This window comes from Amyelois transitella, chromosome 15 (assembly GCF_032362555.1).
Source record: "Amyelois transitella isolate CPQ chromosome 15, ilAmyTran1.1, whole genome shotgun sequence".
NCBI lineage: Eukaryota > Metazoa > Arthropoda > Insecta > Lepidoptera > Pyralidae > Amyelois > Amyelois transitella.
The window spans coordinates 5,171,453-5,189,391 of record NC_083518.1 but is presented as its reverse complement, the minus strand read 5'-3'; the positions used below and the strand labels follow the sequence as shown (position 1 = coordinate 5,189,391).

At 41.2% G+C, this 17,939-nt stretch overlaps 3 protein-coding genes across 14 annotated transcripts in view; 1 reads left to right on the top strand and 2 right to left on the bottom strand.

The window, feature by feature from the left end:
• Window positions 1-17,939, bottom strand: part of LOC106136313 (spectrin beta chain) — a 53,004-nt gene that overhangs the window by 10,597 nt on the left and 24,468 nt on the right. For all 9 annotated transcript variants that reach the window (XM_060948101.1, XM_060948096.1, XM_060948102.1 and 6 more), the window contains exons 8-29: window positions 17,282-17,494; window positions 16,540-16,737; window positions 16,152-16,281; window positions 15,791-15,940; window positions 10,857-10,996; window positions 10,117-10,241; window positions 9,712-9,842; window positions 9,183-9,328; window positions 8,706-8,829; window positions 8,077-8,327; window positions 7,418-7,577; window positions 6,989-7,127; window positions 6,574-6,755; window positions 6,201-6,315; window positions 5,789-5,913; window positions 5,189-5,379; window positions 3,710-4,872; window positions 3,269-3,530; window positions 2,745-2,949; window positions 1,027-1,221; window positions 538-693; window positions 39-307 (exon numbers count right to left, since the gene is read on the bottom strand). In XM_060948101.1, coding sequence (XP_060804084.1) covers window positions 39-307; window positions 538-693; window positions 1,027-1,221; window positions 2,745-2,949; window positions 3,269-3,530; window positions 3,710-4,872; window positions 5,189-5,379; window positions 5,789-5,913; window positions 6,201-6,315; window positions 6,574-6,755; window positions 6,989-7,127; window positions 7,418-7,577; window positions 8,077-8,327; window positions 8,706-8,829; window positions 9,183-9,328; window positions 9,712-9,842; window positions 10,117-10,241; window positions 10,857-10,996; window positions 15,791-15,940; window positions 16,152-16,281; window positions 16,540-16,737; window positions 17,282-17,494 — 4,770 coding nt within the window. The remainder of the gene's footprint in view (window positions 1-38; window positions 308-537; window positions 694-1,026; window positions 1,222-2,744; window positions 2,950-3,268; window positions 3,531-3,709; window positions 4,873-5,188; window positions 5,380-5,788; window positions 5,914-6,200; window positions 6,316-6,573; window positions 6,756-6,988; window positions 7,128-7,417; window positions 7,578-8,076; window positions 8,328-8,705; window positions 8,830-9,182; window positions 9,329-9,711; window positions 9,843-10,116; window positions 10,242-10,856; window positions 10,997-15,790; window positions 15,941-16,151; window positions 16,282-16,539; window positions 16,738-17,281; window positions 17,495-17,939) is intronic.
• LOC106136451 (uncharacterized) lies at window positions 11,345-15,658 on the top strand. Of its 4 annotated transcripts, none has more exons than XM_013337001.2 (3): window positions 11,345-11,751; window positions 11,879-12,137; window positions 12,299-15,658. In XM_013337001.2, exons 1-3 carry the CDS (start codon window positions 11,560-11,562, stop codon window positions 13,573-13,575), a joined length of 1,728 nt encoding a protein of 575 aa, XP_013192455.2. In that variant the 5' UTR covers window positions 11,345-11,559; the 3' UTR covers window positions 13,576-15,658. The 4 variants fall into 4 exon arrangements, with proteins under 4 accessions (XP_013192455.2, XP_060804274.1, XP_060804275.1 ...); XM_060948291.1 differs by having other exon boundaries at window positions 11,594-11,734; window positions 12,299-14,048; XM_060948292.1 differs by having other exon boundaries at window positions 11,610-11,726; window positions 12,299-14,048.
• Window positions 13,869-15,328, bottom strand: LOC132902557 (uncharacterized). The gene is made up of 2 exons (XM_060948293.1): window positions 15,201-15,328; window positions 13,869-15,058 (listed from the first exon to the last, which is right to left on the bottom strand). The coding sequence occupies exons 1-2, from the start codon at window positions 15,326-15,328 to the stop codon at window positions 13,888-13,890; spliced, it is 1,299 nt and encodes a 432-aa protein (XP_060804276.1). The 3' UTR covers window positions 13,869-13,887.

Sequence of the window (17,939 nt, the reverse complement as noted above, 5' to 3'; positions counted from 1 at the left end):
AAAGTAGGCTATTTAAGCCTAAGTTCATAGCCACTAACCTTGGCTTCTCTCCGGTGTTCATCTGTCGCACTACGTCATCCATCCAGAGCGTGAGGTTCCTCACTTGCATGAGGAACCGGTACAGATCGTCGGCATCAAGAAGCTTCTCTTTTCTGGCGGCACAGGCAGCGGTCAATGCCCTCCAAGCTTCGCGTAATTCTGCCTCGCGTCTAGAAATTTCCGCGGCGCGTTCTCCAGCGTACATGGCGCCGAGGCGGCTACATTCAGCGCTAACTGCCTCGACTTGCTGTTGCAGGGTGCTCAGGTCCTGGGGAAAAGGTTTTGGTAAATATACGAACATATATACAAATTTTATTTTATTTTATAAATTATGTTTTAAAAAGATGACATTTCATCATTATCTGTCTGTGCACCCGGTTACACAACACTTTTTTTGTTTGGTCATATTATCCTAAGATTGACTGGAAGATATTTCTTTAGCGATACTATTTTGCTTTTTCGTGGTTTCAAATGCAATAACGTGTTCTATCAATGTACCTGCATGAAGGTGTGGTGCTTGCGCTGCAGCGCGCCCACGCTGACGGCGTCGCGGCCGAGCTCGTCGCTGACGCCGCGGGCCTTCTCGTTCACGCGCTGCAGAGTGTCCTTGCAGTCGTGGAAGTACTTGTGGAGTTCGCGGGAAGCGGCTAACATCTGGATTCAAACATTTGTATTGCATTCAACTTTGCCCATATTAGTATTGGGGAAATTCAAACCCTCAAGACGAGATTCGCCCCTTGTAAGGGTCATTTGATGGACGTACGAGTAAGACTGAATATTTACGCTCCGTAGCCGCGACAATATATAGACCTGTTAAATCTTATTGCTAGCACATTCGATTCATTGCCGGCGAATTTCGCGGGAGACTTCGTCTCGGCATAAATGCGAAGTATGCTTACAAGCTAAAAAACTCCGCCACAGTTGAATAAAACCATCTACAAAAATTACATGACTTTCAGGATGGCTCCTTAAAAAATATAGTCTCACCTGCGTCCTAGTCTCAATAAGCTCCAACAAGTCCTGCCATGTCTCCTTCAAGCCCTCCTTCCACTGCGCGATAGTCGCGTTGTCCGAGTGGCCCATAGCTATCATCTGATCGGCGATTCTCTCAGCCGTGGCAACTCGTTCGGAACCAACAGCTTGAGTTTCCCGGGCGAATTCCTTGAATCGTTCCCATAGCAGCTGTTGGGATATAAAAAAAATTTAACATGAAGTAACTGTCGGGAGAATTTTAATTGAAAAAATAAACAGGCACTTACATTGAGGGTCGTAAGTGCAAAAGATAAAAGTCTATTCCCTTTTTAAAATATAAAGAGATGATATTCACTTACGAACACAGCGGGTTCCTAAATAAATGATTACTAACAACATCTTAGTCGACCTCTCGGACAGCTGGAACACCTTCACTAGAGGCACAACACTCACAGTGAAATGATCGTAGTCCTGGCCGAGTTCCTGCGAGCCGGCCACCAGCTCCCGCTCGGTGAACCACTGCTCGAGGTCGTCGACCTCTCGGACAGCTGGAACACCTTCACTAGAGGCACAACACTCACAGTGACATGATCGTAGTCCTGGCCGAGTTCCTGCGAGCCGGCCACCAGCTCCCGCTCGGTGAACCACTGCTCGAGGTCGTCGACCTCTCGGACAGCTGGAACACCTTCACTAGAGGTACAACACTCACAGTGACATGATCGTAGTCCTGGCCGAGTTCCTGCGAGCCGGCCACCAGCTCCCGCTCGGTGAACCACTGCTCGAGGTCGTCGACCTCTCGGACAGCTGGAACACCTTCACTAGAGGTACAACACTCACAGTGACATGATCGTAGTCCTGGCCGAGTTCCTGCGAGCCGGCCACCAGCTCCCGCTCGGTGAACCACTGCTCGAGGTCATCGACCTCTCGGACAGCTGGAAAACCTTCACTAGAGGCACAACACTCACAGTGACATGATCGTAGTCCTGGCCGAGTTCCTGCGAGCCGGCCACCAGCTCCCGCTCGGTGAACCACTGCTCGAGGTCGCCGACCTCTCGGACAGCTGGAACACCTTCACTAGAGGTACAACACTCACAGTGACATGATCGTAGTCCTGGCCGAGTTCCTGCGAGCCGGCCACCAGCTCCCGCTCGGTGAACCACTGCTCGAGGTCGTCGACCTCTCGGACAGCTGGAACACCTTCACTAGAGGTACAACACTCACAGTGACATGATCGTAGTCCTGGCCGAGTTCCTGCGAGCCGGCCACCAGCTCCCGCTCGGTGAACCACTGCTCGAGGTCGTCGACCTCTCGGACAGCTGGAACACCTTCACTAGAGGCACAACACTCACAGTGACATGATCGTAGTCCTGGCCGAGTTCCTGCGAGCCGGCCACCAGCTCCCGCTCGGTGAACCACTGCTCGAGGTCGTCGACCTCTCGGACAGCTGGAACACCTTCACTAGAGGTACAACACTCACAGTGACATGATCGTAGTCCTGGCCGAGTTCCTGCGAGCCGGCCACCAGCTCCCGCTTGGTGATCCACTGCTCGAGGTCGTCGACCTCTCGGACAGCTGGAACACCTTCACTAGAGGTACAACACTCACAGTGACATGATCGTAGTCCTGGCCGAGTTCCTGCGAGCCGGCCACCAGCTCCCGCTCGGTGATCCACTGCTCGAGGTCGTCGACCTCTCGGACAGCTGGAACACCTTCACTAGAGGTACAACACTCACAGTGACATGATCGTAGTCCTGGCCGAGTTCCTGCGAGCCGGCCACCAGCTCCCGCTCGGTGATCCACTGCTCGAGGTCGTCGACCTCTCGCGACAGTTGGAACAGTCGTAAAGCCTCGTCCAACTTGGCTCGACGTTCCCCGGCCAAGTCCTTCAGACCAGCGTATAGTTTGTCCACTTGGGATTGCTTCACGGAGATTTGTTCGCTGGAAAAAAAGGAGGTAAATATAATTAACTTGCACACGTATACTTTTTCCTACAGTTGCAGTCTCATCAACGTTTTCATGCAATACAAGCATTTGGTTAGGAATTGCACATGTAGTTGTGTATGTTGTATTTATTCTTAAACGATATTTAAGAAAGTCGGACATGAAATGTATAATTTCAATCGATAAGTTTTTACTATGTTAAATCGCTTGTCGTAAGAAATCGAATCGGTAACTTTATTGCAAAGAAAACAATACTACACTGTCAAAACTAAAATAAACATTGAAGCAACAGAACTACGACAATTAAACAACTCACCTCAAAGGATGTTCCTCAGCGGTCAACTGCCTAACAGTCTCTCCCAACTGACGTATAGTCTGCGCGTAATCATCGACGGCTTGCTCCAAAATCTCGTGTTTCTTCATCAAATTCTGCGCCGAAATCTCGTCCTTACCACGATCTTCTACCATCATGTACAGTTCCTGCTCGCTCATCCACGCTTCGGCCTCGTTGGCATCGAACAAGTATTGATGCGCCTTCTCCCATTGGGCCAAGTTGTTCTTGCGTTGTTCGATGGCATCTGTGGGTATCAGAAGAGTAGAATCAATGTTTAATTAAACAGTATTTGGTATGAAGTACGTAACATAATTTCATCAAACAGCAGAAGTATAACTAACAAATGGAAATCTTGTTTTATATTATTTTGTACGCCAAATATCGTTCTGGCACACAAAATGAAGAAGGAAAAATTATAATTACCATTAAGTTCTTGCCACCGCGCAGTAAGTTCTTCGATAAGCCGTTGGAACTCAGGGGCGTCTTCATGTCCCTCATCGATCAATTTCTGACCATTGGAGATAACGGTCAAAATCCTAGGCTCGTGATTGTCAGTCTCGGTCTTCAATGACTGATTCTTCTTCTGCAACATCTGGACATTGAATAGAGAATTGCCGTAATCAGTGCTGTTAGCTAAAGGCATCTTCTCGTGAACCCACAGTTTCTCATCCTCAACATCGCGACGGAACTGGAAGGCTTCCTTCTTCTTAGCCAGATGGCGCTGGCGTTCTAACAAAGGAGCTTTGAGCTGCTCGAATCGCTGTTCCACAGACTTCTTTTTCTCCTTTATCTCGTCCATCTTGTCGGGCACCGTCTTTTGCAAATACTCCGCTTGGGTCTCAAGTTCGGTCACTTGCTTAGCTTTGACGGCCATCTGAGTCTCAATCATCTGTTGCTTCTGCATGAGAATGTTTACAGATGCTAGATCAGTGCCCGTGTCTGTGTTCTCGATTTGCTTTTCGAGCTCATTCATCCAAGAATCGATGTCGTCGCAAGTCTGGTGAAGCAAAACTTCGCGATTCGCATCGAATAATCTCTCGCCTTTGTCCTTAGTTGTCGTCTGGAGGTTCTCGAATTGGTCTTGTAATTCGTGCATTTTCGGCGAGATGATTTCAACGAATTCCGGTTTTTGTTTCATCAATTCCTCAGCGGCGTTCTGCACGGCGAATAGGCGTTCCTTATTCGCAGCGATTTCAGCCTCGAATGCCTGGTGACGAGTCCATTTGGAGTGAATGGTCTTGGCGGAACGGTAGGTGTCGTCTTGGGCTGTAACATTCTTTTCTTGTACCCATTCGCCGAGCTCGTCGCAATCTTGTAAGAACTGATGTAGCTGCAGTTGATCTTGAAGTTTTTCCATCTGTTGCAGAGCTTTTTCCCGATTGGCGTTACGCCTGGCCTCGATGCTTTCAGCCTTGCGTTGGATCTTGTCGGCGTCGAAGTGGCGTTCTTCGACCAAACGATTGGCGAATTGAACGACGGAGTTGATCTTGTCGTCGTTGGCCTCCATGGTCGTAAGGAAGGCCTCGTGTTCTTTGATGAGGTTCTCGGCCTGTTCCAAGTTCTGTGGTGGCTCGGTCTTTGCCAATCTGTTAAAGTTATCAAAAAAGTTATAATTACAATCGACAATATAGAATGATGCAAATTGTTCAAGAAGACTTTTTTTCAGCCCGCCCATGACGCCTCTGTTGATATGCGTTGACCAGGCATAATTCTGATTTTCTCTATAACTTTGGTTAACATTAAAGGTGGAAACATTCATCAAACTAGAACAACATCCATGTTCGTATCTGGTTATCAAAGTTCAGCTACGAACGTGTATTGAAGGGAACCACGGGTGAGGACTGAGGGCTATGGGGTCTATGGGGGGCTATGCGTGGTATAGGTCGCACAACAGCGTGTCACCTGAGCTCCTGGTGCGCCAGCAGCACCTCGGCCTGGCGCGCGTCGCGCTGCAGCAGCTGCAGCTCGAGGCTCTGCGCGAGCAGCTGCTGCCGATTCTCCCACATCTGCTGCAGCTCGGCCCAGCCTTCCCGCAGGGCCTTGAGGCGCTCCCGGAGGAACATGTACTGCGGGTCGTCCTGGGTTGAGGGCTCCTGTAGTAGAAGGATTCACTTCTTGAGCACCTCTATTTATGCGTTTGTTCGCATAGAGTCGATAGGTATAACACTACTGAAAATCTTTCGTATAAATGACAACTTTTTCTCTAAGAACCGCAGATTTTTACATAATAAAACACTTACATACATACATAAATCACGCTTATTTCGGAGAGATTAGAGGAGGGGTGGGCAGAGACCACATCCTTCCATTAACCATGATCCCTGCAAACTTCTTTCGTATTATCCACATTCATAACTCTCTTCATGCAAGCACATCGGTTTCAGGTTCTCTTCTTGACCTGACCTTTTTGCTAGTCTCCGATTTGATCAAGATACCTTGATAATAAAACACATTGTATCCAAAAATTTAATTAAGATAACAGAAACAGAAAAAAAAACATACCGCAGTGATCTTCTCGCCATACTCCATCATCTTGGCGTATTCGTCCTTGTAGTTGTCGATCTCCTCCTTGATGGTCTGGTGCTGAGACAACAGTTTCTCCGCCTCGGCCAAGCTTGACGGTGTATCTGTTACAAATAGTTGCCGAAATTTGTGTCAGTTTTGGGCATACACAATCATTCATCACATTGCAAATACATAAAACTGTTAAGCATAAGGTCCACTTTTCACGCCAATTCCCATAGTTCTGTACTAGATGTAAATAAAACCACAATCTATAAGAACTGACTGAATAATAATACATTTCTTAAGTAACAATTACTCATGAGTTTTGTCATTAAGTGGACTTATATTTTTGTGTTCTAAAAGGTTTCTGAGTTATTAAGAAGTTTTGTGTATCTTGACGAATAGTTACCTTCGGAGGCCACGTCAGTCTGAGTCTTGGTGAGCCAGGTCTGGAAGTGGTCCACGGAGCGCAGGAAGCGGTGAAGGTCACCAGCCTCTTCTAATTTCGCGTCACGTTCTTTGAGCTAAAATTGACATCAGAATAAGTACGCTGCTGAAGAATGTGTTCTATTCAATAAAGAAATAAAATAGTAATCAATTGTACATTTACGGTTACTTTAAATCGATATATGATAATACTTTTCGCTATTATGAATTTCAGCGAATGCACCTTTGAATACAATCCTAATGTAATCTTTTTGGAACCAACGTAATTTTTTGGGAGGGAAGTAGCTAATTCGAATGAACGTACTTTTTGAGTCGACTATATATCAAGATCTTACCATCTGAGTGAGTTGCTCCCAGTTGTCGGTGATCAGTTCAATGCGATCGCGGATGAGTTGCGCTTCCTCTGGATGCTCATTCTCGATGGCGCTGGCTTCACTCTCAAGGGATGATATGCGAGCTTGAATGGCGGCCAAGTCGCGCTCCATGCCCGACAGGCGGCGTTGTAAGGTCATCACACCTGTAGGAAATAATAAGAGATAGGTATTTTAGAAAAGAAAGCATACGCTACATACTTAATATCATTCTAGAAATCAGTGCAAAATAATGATGAATGCCAAACAGCCAACATGTTGAGGAAATTAAAATAGAATTGAGGCTAATAAGTTTGGTATATAATGATACTAACTATACTAAAAAAGGCCCTATATAACTGAATATAGGGCCTTTTTTATTGATTGATTAATAAGTTACCGTTGAGATCCATCTCCAAATCTCCGGTCTGTTGCAGGATCCTCTTCTTGTCCTCGATCCAGGAGACGGTCTCGCGGCACTCGATGTGGAATGTCTGCACGCCTTGGGCGGACTTCAGCTCGTCCTTCTTTTGTTCCGCCTGTTTATAAAAACAACATTTTAGCTAACTGTATTTGAACGTTTTGCATAAAGTCCCATTGATTTGGTGAATTCTTTGTTGATAAGATTCTAAATTTCGTTTTCCTACGTTTACTCTGTCATCATTAAACATTGCCCACTGGCAATGTTTAATGATGACAGAGATAACGTATTGAAATACGTATGTATTTCACTAAATATTACATGCTGCAAAATGACTCATATTTTTTATTTTCAATTAACATTTATAGAGTAAAGTACTTTATAAACCCCATTGATGTAAGCCCTGACCTTGTCCCGCAGCGTGCTCCAGGCGTGGTTGAGGCGCGCCTGGCGCTCCTGGATGGCGGGCGCCTGCGGGTGCTCCACGTGGATGAGCTGGCGCGCCAGCTGGTTCACCACCGCCACGCGGGAAGCGTTCGCGTTCATCTCCTTGTCGAAGCCGTCGTATCTGGAATTAATATTGTAAATATCCAACATTTAGTTTACTTGATAACGTGTGCCGCGATTTTGAACGTGCCTTCCGAAGCACAGACGACCTCAAAATTTGCCAAAAAGTGCCATACTGAGTCTGTCTTACAATCAGAACAAAATAGTCTAAAATTGTTAATTTATCGTCTTTCTCTCCTAAAATAAATGTCTGATGATTCTGTGTACCCCACACATTCCCTGAGAGAAGTATTGATTGAGCACTCGTCACACAGCGTAATTTTGGAGATAAATTTAGACGACTGGTTATATCTGTGTCTAGAAGCCGTTGTGTCACGAACTTAATCAACTATTGTGACTGATATTGAAATACGTATCCATGCCCCATGATCTCAACATCATCAAATTCTTAGGTAGCAGCATTGGTATCCAAAATCCTATCTTTCTTTGCAACCCACTGATAAGCCGCGTCGAAATCTTTACTTGCCCACAAGTAGTAAGTAGATTATCTGAAGACTTACCTATGCTTCATGATCTCAACATCATCAATATCTTTAGGCGGCAGCATGGTATCCAACATCCTGTCCTTCTCTGCGATCCACTGATCAGCCGCGTCTGCTTCTGCCAGGAGTTTGAACAAGGAGAGCGCGTCCAAAAGTCTTTGCTTGCGAAGTCTGGCCAGTTCCGCGAGCTCCCCGTGGCGGGCGTCCATGGCGGCCAGGCGTTCCCGGACCTCGGTGCTGTTGGCGTCTTCTGGGCTGAGCTCGCTTGCCTGGGTAAAAATAAGGTGATGAGTTATTGAAGAGTTGAATAAATATTGGTATCGCACTGTTTCATGCTATAAAAATGCTATCAAAGGTGACACTTTGTTATCCATTACCGGTAAAATATATTTATTCGGTGCTTGTGCTATGCTTTAAATCAATCCACTAGTTCTTCAATTCAATCAAGAAACTCAATAATATCAACTATACTTATGAAAAAGTCAAAATAATTTTAAAGTTTATTTATTTGTTTTACATGTCAGGTCAGGAGACAATATCAATCACTACAATAGTCTTATTTCCTCTTTATCAAAAAATGGACATCAACGGTAAATTTCGAATAGGATTTTGAAGAAAATCTTGAATAAAATTACATTAATTCATACCTGTTGTTTGAGCTGTTGGATGATGTTGGCGTAGTTCTTGAGCTCGTCAGTGACATCCTTGTGTTTCTTCAGCAAGCTCTGCACCTGGGACTCGTCAACTCCGGTATCTTCAGATGACACCAATCTACACATAAAATAAATATAAGAAAAAATGATACAGCATGAACAAAAATTAAAAAAATAGTTCAATTTGTTCTGTGACGTTGAGTAATAAACACGCAGTAAAGCGTTATTATCGTAACGTTTATCCCGGTTGCGTCCTATCTGCGCCCATGACTTTGAATCCAGATAAGGCAAAATGGTATGATATTCAAGGCTTCGATCAACTTTAGACATTGATTTACAGATCATAATAAAAAATGAAACGTCCACACTTTAGTTCTTCATTTTACAAATGGAAAAGCTTCATATCATACAAGCAAGCTAGAGCTATTCGTTTGTATTTTTCATTTATTTATATGTATATATTTATCTCACCTGAGCGTGTCTAACATCCAGTTGTCTATGTCGTCAGCGTCGGCGAACAACTGGTGGTAACGCACGGCCGCGTCCAGCCTGTTCTTCCTGAGCGACACCAGGTCCAGCAGGTGGTTCCACTGCGACAGGATGTCGCGGAGGCGCTCCTGTTCGCAAACAAGTTTTAGTAAATTAATCCGCACATAAAAGACTTGTATTTTAAATTGTAATGAATAATAATAAAAACAATTGGAACAATTAGATCATGATGATTTTGGCATTAAGGAATAAACCTTCAGGAGCAACAAAGGCTATTGTTTTTCTGGAAATTTCTAAGGGAGCGAATCCTTAATTACAAACGAAACATTAATTTTCTAAAACAAAAGGAAAGGACAAAAAGGAGTTCAAACAAAACTGGTTTTTTTTGACTAAAAGACTTTAAAAGAATCAAAAAGGTCTACTTACAAAAACGAGAACTTTATTTGGTACTTATTACGTCTTGTGTTGTACTCAACATTCGCTCAAAAGTTTCATGATTACAGTAGTATACCTGTATCCTATCAGCCCCGAAGTGCCCCTGTGAGATGAGCTCGTCGCCGACGGCCGCCACGCTCATCAGCTGCGGCTCGTGCGCGCTCACGTCGGCCTCCAGAGCCTTGTGCTTGGAGATCAGCAGGTACACTGGAACAATCATACCGTCACAAATATGAGATGAATATGTCATTTGCAGTTTTGACTGTTATTCAAGTACTGTTTATCCCTAATAACTACTAGAGAAGTATTCAAGCTCAATATGTTCTAAACAGCACGACATAAACGTTATCAAATTGGTTAGAGCAGCTTATTGCCTGAGAACAAATTGTCATCACGCGACAATTCACTTCCTCCAGATCTTCTTCTGAATGAGATTTTTGACTGCAAGGTCTAGAGATGCCTTCAACACGTTCAAACTCACCAGTAGTGAGATCATGGCCGATGTCATCCACGGAGACGATCTGCTCCTTCTCCTTGATCCAGTTCTCTTCGTCTGCCATGTCCCAGTAGAACTGCCACAGCTTGCGGCTGTCTTCAAGACGCTTCCTGTGTGTATAATAAAAATATTTTGGTCAGTAATGACAGGAGAAACAAGAAATTAAAAAAAGAACTCAAACGTGATTTATGTTTGTTTGTACAGCACAGTGCCGTGTGGTTCCCGGCACTATTACAAAAAAGAATAGGACCACTCCATCTCTTTCCCATGGATGTCGTAAAAGGCGACTAAGGGATAGGCTTATAAACTTAGGATTCCTCTTTTAGGCGATGGGCTAGCAACCTGTCACTATTTGAATCTCGGTTCTATCATTGAGCCAAATAGCTGAACGTGGCCATTCAGTCTTTTCAAGACTGTTGGCTCTGTCTACCCCGCAAGGGATATAGACGTGATCATATGTATATATGTATGTATGTACAGCACATATTGAGGTGTGTGTGTGTGAAGTGCATAAATTGAGGAACATTTGCTATTTTTGCAGGTGATTGTACATAAAGAAAATGTAGAAATAAGTGGAAGCAGAATGTTTATCCTCCAAGTACGGAATTCGAGTTCACTTAATAATAATGGAATTTGTCTCACTGTACAACGATGAACATCGTATTAAGAAACTTTTATCCCAAGTTGTCAACATGAAATTATGTATTTATGAAAACATATCTGACCTGCGTTCCACGGCTAAGTGTACCAACTCAGCGTATGCGTTCTCCAGTTGTTGAATGCGTTCCACAGTGATGGCGGGGTCGCAGGGACGGTAATCTCCTTCTTCCTTCACTAGGAACCGCTGCGATTGTGTCACTACCACCTGTTTGAAAATTTCGCATATTAGCTGTAAATCACTCTTCCAATCGCAGAACAAATAATATAATTTCAGTTTGGAAATAAGTACATATTGAGACGGTGAAACGGAACACGATTTTCAATATCATAAGAAATTAATGATCTTTTAGTATTGAAATACAAAAATGGACTATAAGTCATTGTTATAGCTAGTGCGAAGAATGGCGACAGCCATTATCGATTATTATATACTTCAATTGAGCTAACGGTATTAATTCACACATAATTTTAGCAGAAATAATAATATTTTCCAAGAATTAACACAGTTACTTTTAAGTTTTTTAACCATCTTCAGACATACTTTAATCAATAGGGATGTGGACTATTTTTGGGAAAGTGTTTAAAACCATGCATAAGTACCAAATATAACCCAAACTATTTATTATAATTTTTTTATTTCAAGTAATTCCTTTAAAATTAATTATTTAAAATTCCATTTAAAATATCGCGCCAAAACGCGGATACCTGTCAAACGGCCGCTGTGATGTCACGAGTTACAAAATATTGTCGTAGTTGTGTCATAATAATATGAATTCAAAATTTTATAAATATTGTGCTGTGCCGCAGTGTAAAAGTACAACTATTAAAACACCTGAAAAACTGTTTATTCACGTTCCACGTACAAAAACGATGCGCAAAAAGTGGCTTCAATTAGCCCGTCGGGATCCGGCACTTGTATCTACACAAAGTAAAATGTATTTCTGTGAGGATCATTTTGACGTAAGTTTGATTATATTTGTTACATTTACTTGTATTAAAATATTTTTTCTTTTCAAGTTTTCAAAGATGAAAACTCGAATTTTTAGGTTAGAAATAAAGTAAACAATGTTTCGTACTTTCATTATAGTTGGCCAATGATATGGAGAATTATCCAGAATATCATTTGATGGGCACTGTATCCCAGATCAGACTGAGAGCAGGTTGTGTGCCAAGAAAGTTTGCATGTCAACCCGATAGAAAAAGACGAACCGAAGACATAACAACTAGACCATTAGCAGTCAAAAGGCAAAGATTGGAATCAATAGCAGAATGTGAAAGAGAAATAGAACAGACTCATTCTACACAAAGTATTTCTGTGGCTGAGGTTCAACCAGGTCCTAGCTCAGGTAAACAATATACTTAGTAATATATTTTTTGTTGCAAATAAAAACAGATCCTAAAGAGTATAATCTTTAAGCACTGTGTAAAATAAAATAATCTGTTAGTAAAGTCAGAATTTACCTATATACTAAACTGTGAAATACCTAAAGCAAACTTTTATTTTCAGATATGCTTCCACCAGTATTGTGTAGTCCAATAACAACTGATAAATCAATACAAGTGTCCCTAAGCCATAAATTTAGAAGTAAAAGCACACAGACTACAACAAAGTTTAGGAACATAGCACTATCACCAATGAAAAACCTTAGCAAATCTATTTCAACCTCTCCGTTGAAACAAAAAAATTATAGAATGGCACTGCCGTCCTCATCGAGTGCTGTCAAAATCTCCAAAAAACTGTGCTTTGGTTCTGAAGTTGAGCAGTATGATAGTGACGTGTCATCATTATTTACACCATCTGTGACTCATTCAAGCTCCTCATCATCATTAATATCTCAAGAAATAAAGTTGTCTTCAGAAAATAGTAGTCTAAATGAATATTCAGAAAATAGTAGTATAAACAAACAAATTATTAAACAAGAAGAGGAGGAAATTGTACAAATGACTATTAAAAAAGTTAAGAAAAGGCCAAGGTTCTATATTGGGGTACCTAAAAATTGTTATTATTTAATAAATATTATAAGTAAGCACACAAATATTCCAGAAAAATATATATTATTATGTCTAAAAAAAATTAGATTAGATACAAAATTTTCAGAACTTGCAGATGAGTTTGGTATGTCAGTGTCTTATGCATGCAAGATATTTCTAAAAAACATACCAATAATTTGTAGTGTTATGAGTCCTTTTATTGTAAATTTGGAGACAAATTCAATCAAACAGTGTTTACCCATGGCATTCAGACACAAGTACCACAATGTCAGTTGTATCATTGATTGTTTGGAAATTGAAATCCAAAAGCCCTCAAATGCTGTAAATCAAGCTTTAACTTGGTCAGATTATAAAAAGGCAAATACTTTAAAATACCTAATATCTAGTACACCAGATGGGTTGGTGAACTATATCTCACCTGGATATGGAGGAAGAACAAGTGATGTGTGTGTAGTAGAGACTTGTAACTTCTTAAATACTTTAGAAAAGGGTTCATGTATCCTGGCAGATAGGGGTTTCAAGCATATAGAGCAGATGGTACTCCAAGCAAGTCTTCATTTAGTTCGACCTCCAAGTGTTAGTACTGGATCAAAATTATCCAAGGAAGAAGCTCGCCAGACTAAGCAAATTGCCAGTTTGCGAATACATATTGAGAGGGTTATACGACGCTTGAGAGAGTTTGCCATGTTAAAACCTCATGCTTGCATTAATAACTATTTAATAAAGATACTAGATGAAGTAATTATAATAGCTTGTGCTTTGATTAATTTACAGGACTCAGTCATTAAATAAAGATCTTGTTAAATTTGACAATAATTGATATACTTAATAGGATAGAAATCTAGGCATAAGTTTTACTATGTAATGTGTTAACCCTTGACCCAAAAAAAGTGTTATAAGTGTGACACGTCTACCTGTGTGTCTGCATGTTGCACCATACTTCCCACATGGTTGGACCAATTACAATGCAGTTGTTTTGAGACATCTGTCGGTTAGGTTATGATGTCTATATGTGTATTTGATAAGTGATAACAGTAACTATCATTTTAAATATAAGAAAAGCTGTTTAAAAATAAAACATAGTTAATGGAAAATAAAACATTTTTATTTTACACTTTTATTCAACAATGGGTAGACATACTCTTTCCAAAATGCTGAAAGTTGAACTAATAAATTATTAACATATTCAGAATCCAAGTGAACACAAATTATATTCACATTTTCATTACTTTCAAAGTTACTATCCGCTATACAAAAATAACTTTTTTTCTTGTGTGACAAAAACATTTGCAACTGCACTTGTGCATAATATATTTTTGTAGGTTGTTCTCCCTGGACATAGTTCTTATAATTACTAGCACTTGTTGGGCACTTAATTTCGATGACAAATTCATCACTTATACCATCTGGTGAACCAGCGATCATCAAATACTCTCGAGAAATCATTAAACCACATTTTTCTATTTTCACTCCAAGTTTAACCTCTACAATTTTGCGTACAGCATCTTCTAATTTTCGCCCACGGCTCATTGCAGGTGTATCAGGAGTTTTGCCACCCATAATTTGGGCAATTAAACTCCCATCAGGGGTTTTGCATTTACTGACGGAATAAGCTTTTGATGCAGTTATGCGTCCATATCGCAACTCAAACCATAATTTATTTTGGGATTGATCTCTAGTAAGTTTTTCAATTTCCATTAAGGTATTTTTAGAGATTACGGAACTGGCATTTTCCAAAAAACTCTCACAGTCAGCATCCTTATATTTCAAGCACAGTTGGTGCATTGAACACATTATAACATCATCTTCCTGGTGGAAATCTGGCTGGTGTTTAAATAACTGAACATTTTTAATTTTTCTTTCCTTTCCCTCTTTTAAAAATTCAGATAACACACCAGGATCTGGCAGGTAACTTCGTGGACTCACTTTAGAGAGCTCCTTTGATGTTATAAGTTTTAATGTTGTGCCTACCTTTGCTAGACGTGACTTTTTCCAGTAGCATTCTACTGAAGTGCATGAGGGTTCCTCACTTCTGCGGTGGACCCACATGATGAATGCCACAGCATGTTTGCAACCTCCTTCAGAAGCAGCACAATCATGACACTGGGCACTCACTATTACACCGTTTTCTTCGTCCACAACCATAGTGGCTGAATATGGTTTACTACGAACTTTATGTTCCGGGCAAATTTTGCACTTGACAGTGCACAATTTTGCATCGCGACGAAGTTGGACATATCCTACAGCATCGTCTCCATATGACTGCCTCGAGGAACTAAAAAGAAATGAAACAATTTGTTAAAAATATAAAAAGTAACCTCAAAATCATATTATTTTTACCTTATAGGTAATTTACCTTTTCGAATTTAAAAATACATACTATTACTATAATAATGTATCTTGAGTATATTACTTACATGGATGTCTTCACATTTCTAAATTCAGCAGAGCAGAAGTTACTATTTGTTGCGAAGAAATTAGCCACCGTAAAGCAATCAATTCTTGGCAAATTTGAACTATCTGCTTTAATATATCCACTTTCCATTATGGGAAAACCTTTAAAAATTATACAAAAAGATAATCCGACGGAAATCACGGTAATATGATTACAGTATTACTTTACTCTTTGAATATGATCCAAATATCAACAAAACTGACAGCGAAAATTCTTGTATTGCAACTCGTGACATCACGCATTTTGATTGGTGTTCATTGTCACGTGGCTTGAGGGTGAAATATTTAATTACATTTTATTAAATAAAAAAATAATCCCTTATTTATTGAGGAAAATATTGTGTTTTTTATTATTTTTACTATAGAAACTACCTTTTCGTGGTAAAATTTTATACTTATTTGAGTACAGTCCACATCCCTATTGCCTAAAGGGCGGATAAACAGCTGAACTATACTATTCTATTTATCTAATAAGAACAGAATAGAAAAGCATAATCTAAAACCTTAATTTTCTGCCTCCATAAGACTTTTTAAATGATATAAAAGATTATACCTTGACCCTCTCTCCGAGCACGTTAATATCAGCTTCAACAAGCGCATGTTTCTGCAGCAGATCCTCGACGCCCATCAGATGTTTGCCGTAGTCATCAGTCAGTAGACGCATCTTAATTTCCTCCATGGAATCGAGGATGTACAGCATTTCCTGTCGATTATAGATAGATATTAACGTTAGTTTGCAAGAGCCGTGGGAATATGGAGCTTCTGCTAAGCTTTGTGGTAAAGAGGCACGATTTTGTGTTGTTAAAAGTTTCAAATGTAAGTGATTGACTGACAGACAACGCACAGCCCTAAACTGCTAGGGCTTGGTCATAATTATGTTATGATACGATCGGTTTGTTGTAAAAGATAATCACCTGGAAGTTCTGCTGTAACTGCAGCGACAGTTCCAGGCGAGCGCGTCTCGCTCGCAGCAATTCGAGCAGATAAGCCCAAAGTCGAAGAACGTTGTCCCGCCGCTCTGACATACGCTCCATGTCGTGATATCTGATGATGAGGAAAAGACATTAACATTTCAAATCTTTTCTGATTGGACCTGACCTGTATTGGATCGATCATGGATACACATCCAGTTGCCTGAATGTGCAGGTTTCGTGAAGATTATTCTATAACCGTAAAGGCATCTTTATTTATTTATAACACAAACATTTAACTATATATTATTCAAAACACTTTTTGCTCTATGTAAAATGTCTGATAGAAACAATGATTCTAAATTTGTAATTTTAAATTTGAAATAATTACCTTTCAGCTTGCAATTCAGAGCAGACCCCGACCACAGCTTGCACTCGCTCCTCATACGCCAGTATATCAGTCTCGATCGCCTCGTGTTTCTTAGCGGCCGCCTCCACGGCGGCGAGGTCGAAGCCAAAGTTGTCCTGGCTGACCAAACGCTGGTTCTCCGAGAGCCATGTCTCGCGCATTTGAGCTTTGCGGTTGAATCTAGAATGAGAACGGTGGTTTGAAAAATCTGTTTGAGTGATCTTGAAATTTAGCGTTTATACAATTAAAGAGTCTGTGGAAAAGTCATAGGGTACTTTTCATCTTGGTGAAAACTATAGTTCCCGTGGAATTTACGAAAAACCTGTAGTCTTTTGTAGGTGGCGCTAAATGCACGCGGGCGCAGCTGCGAGAAAAAGCTAGAATTGATATAATTAATCTAATAATTTATTTACTAATAATTGATTGCCGTGTGGTTCCCGGGAGCAATAGAAAAAAGAATAGGACCACTCCATCTCTTTCCCATGGTTGTCGTGAATAGCGACTAAGGGATAGGTTTACAAAATTGTGATTCTCCTTTTAGGCGACGGGCTTGCAACCTGTCACTTTATCTTTCTATCAGTAAACCAATGAGCTGATTGTGGCCTATCAGTATTTTCAAGACTGTTGGCTATGTCTACCCCGCAAGGGATACAGACGTGATTATATGTATGTATGTATAATTAATTTCGTGTTTCATGATGTGTATATCGATATCATCAGTCACCTGGCGGCCAGCTGCTCCAGCTTCTCCTGCCGGATGAGCTCCTCCCGCAGAGCTAGCTCTCTCCCGTGCTCGGCCTTCTCCAGCTGTTCCCAGGCGCGGTTGATGTCGTGTATCATGCGGCCCTCCTTCGGCGTGTACGGCTTCTGGTTCGCGGCACGCATTCGAGATTGCAACGTGAATAGCAACACCTCCAGGTTGCCTTTCTCCACGAACCTGGATAAATGGAAACATATGATTTTATCAATAGACAGTAAATACCGAATTTATGTAAAATTGTTCTCAAACAGCGCGTTAAGACGTCCAGAATTGTACGAATTTGTTACTTTAGTATAGGTATGATCATAATGTGGTTAATGACTCCTCTTTGGTTATGACAACTTTTCAATCTTTCTTATATTCTCTTCTTCCTCCTGGCTATAGTCCCGGTTTGATCTTGACCACTTTGGAGAGGAGCCCAGGGTGCCTTTTTTAATCATGATCCTAGTTTAGATGAGTCAGGTTTTTACACGAAGCCACTCCCCTCTGACTTCCGCAACCTTTGCAGGGGCAACATAACCCAGACTGGATCATGATTACATATCCAGTTGCCTAAATGTGCAAGTTTCCTCACAATATTTTCCTTATCGTCAGAGCATTGGTTAGCAATCAAACTAATGTA

Excerpts from the sequence above, each read along its gene's own strand:
- LOC132902557 (XM_060948293.1), bottom strand. The coding sequence starts at position 15,328 with ATGGAAAGTGGATATATTAAAGCAGATAGTTCAAATTTGCCAAGAATT. Across the intron at positions 15,059-15,200 it reads AGAAATGTGAAGACATCCAT|TTCCTCGAGGCAGTCATATG; the intron begins GTAAGTAATATA and ends ATTTCTTTTTAG.
- LOC106136451 (XM_013337001.2), top strand. The coding sequence starts at position 11,560 with ATGAATTCAAAATTTTATAAATATTGTGCTGTGCCGCAGTGTAAAAGT. Across the intron at positions 11,752-11,878 it reads TCTGTGAGGATCATTTTGAC|TTGGCCAATGATATGGAGAA; the intron begins GTAAGTTTGATT and ends CTTTCATTATAG. Across the intron at positions 12,138-12,298 it reads TCAACCAGGTCCTAGCTCAG|ATATGCTTCCACCAGTATTG; the intron begins GTAAACAATATA and ends TTTTATTTTCAG.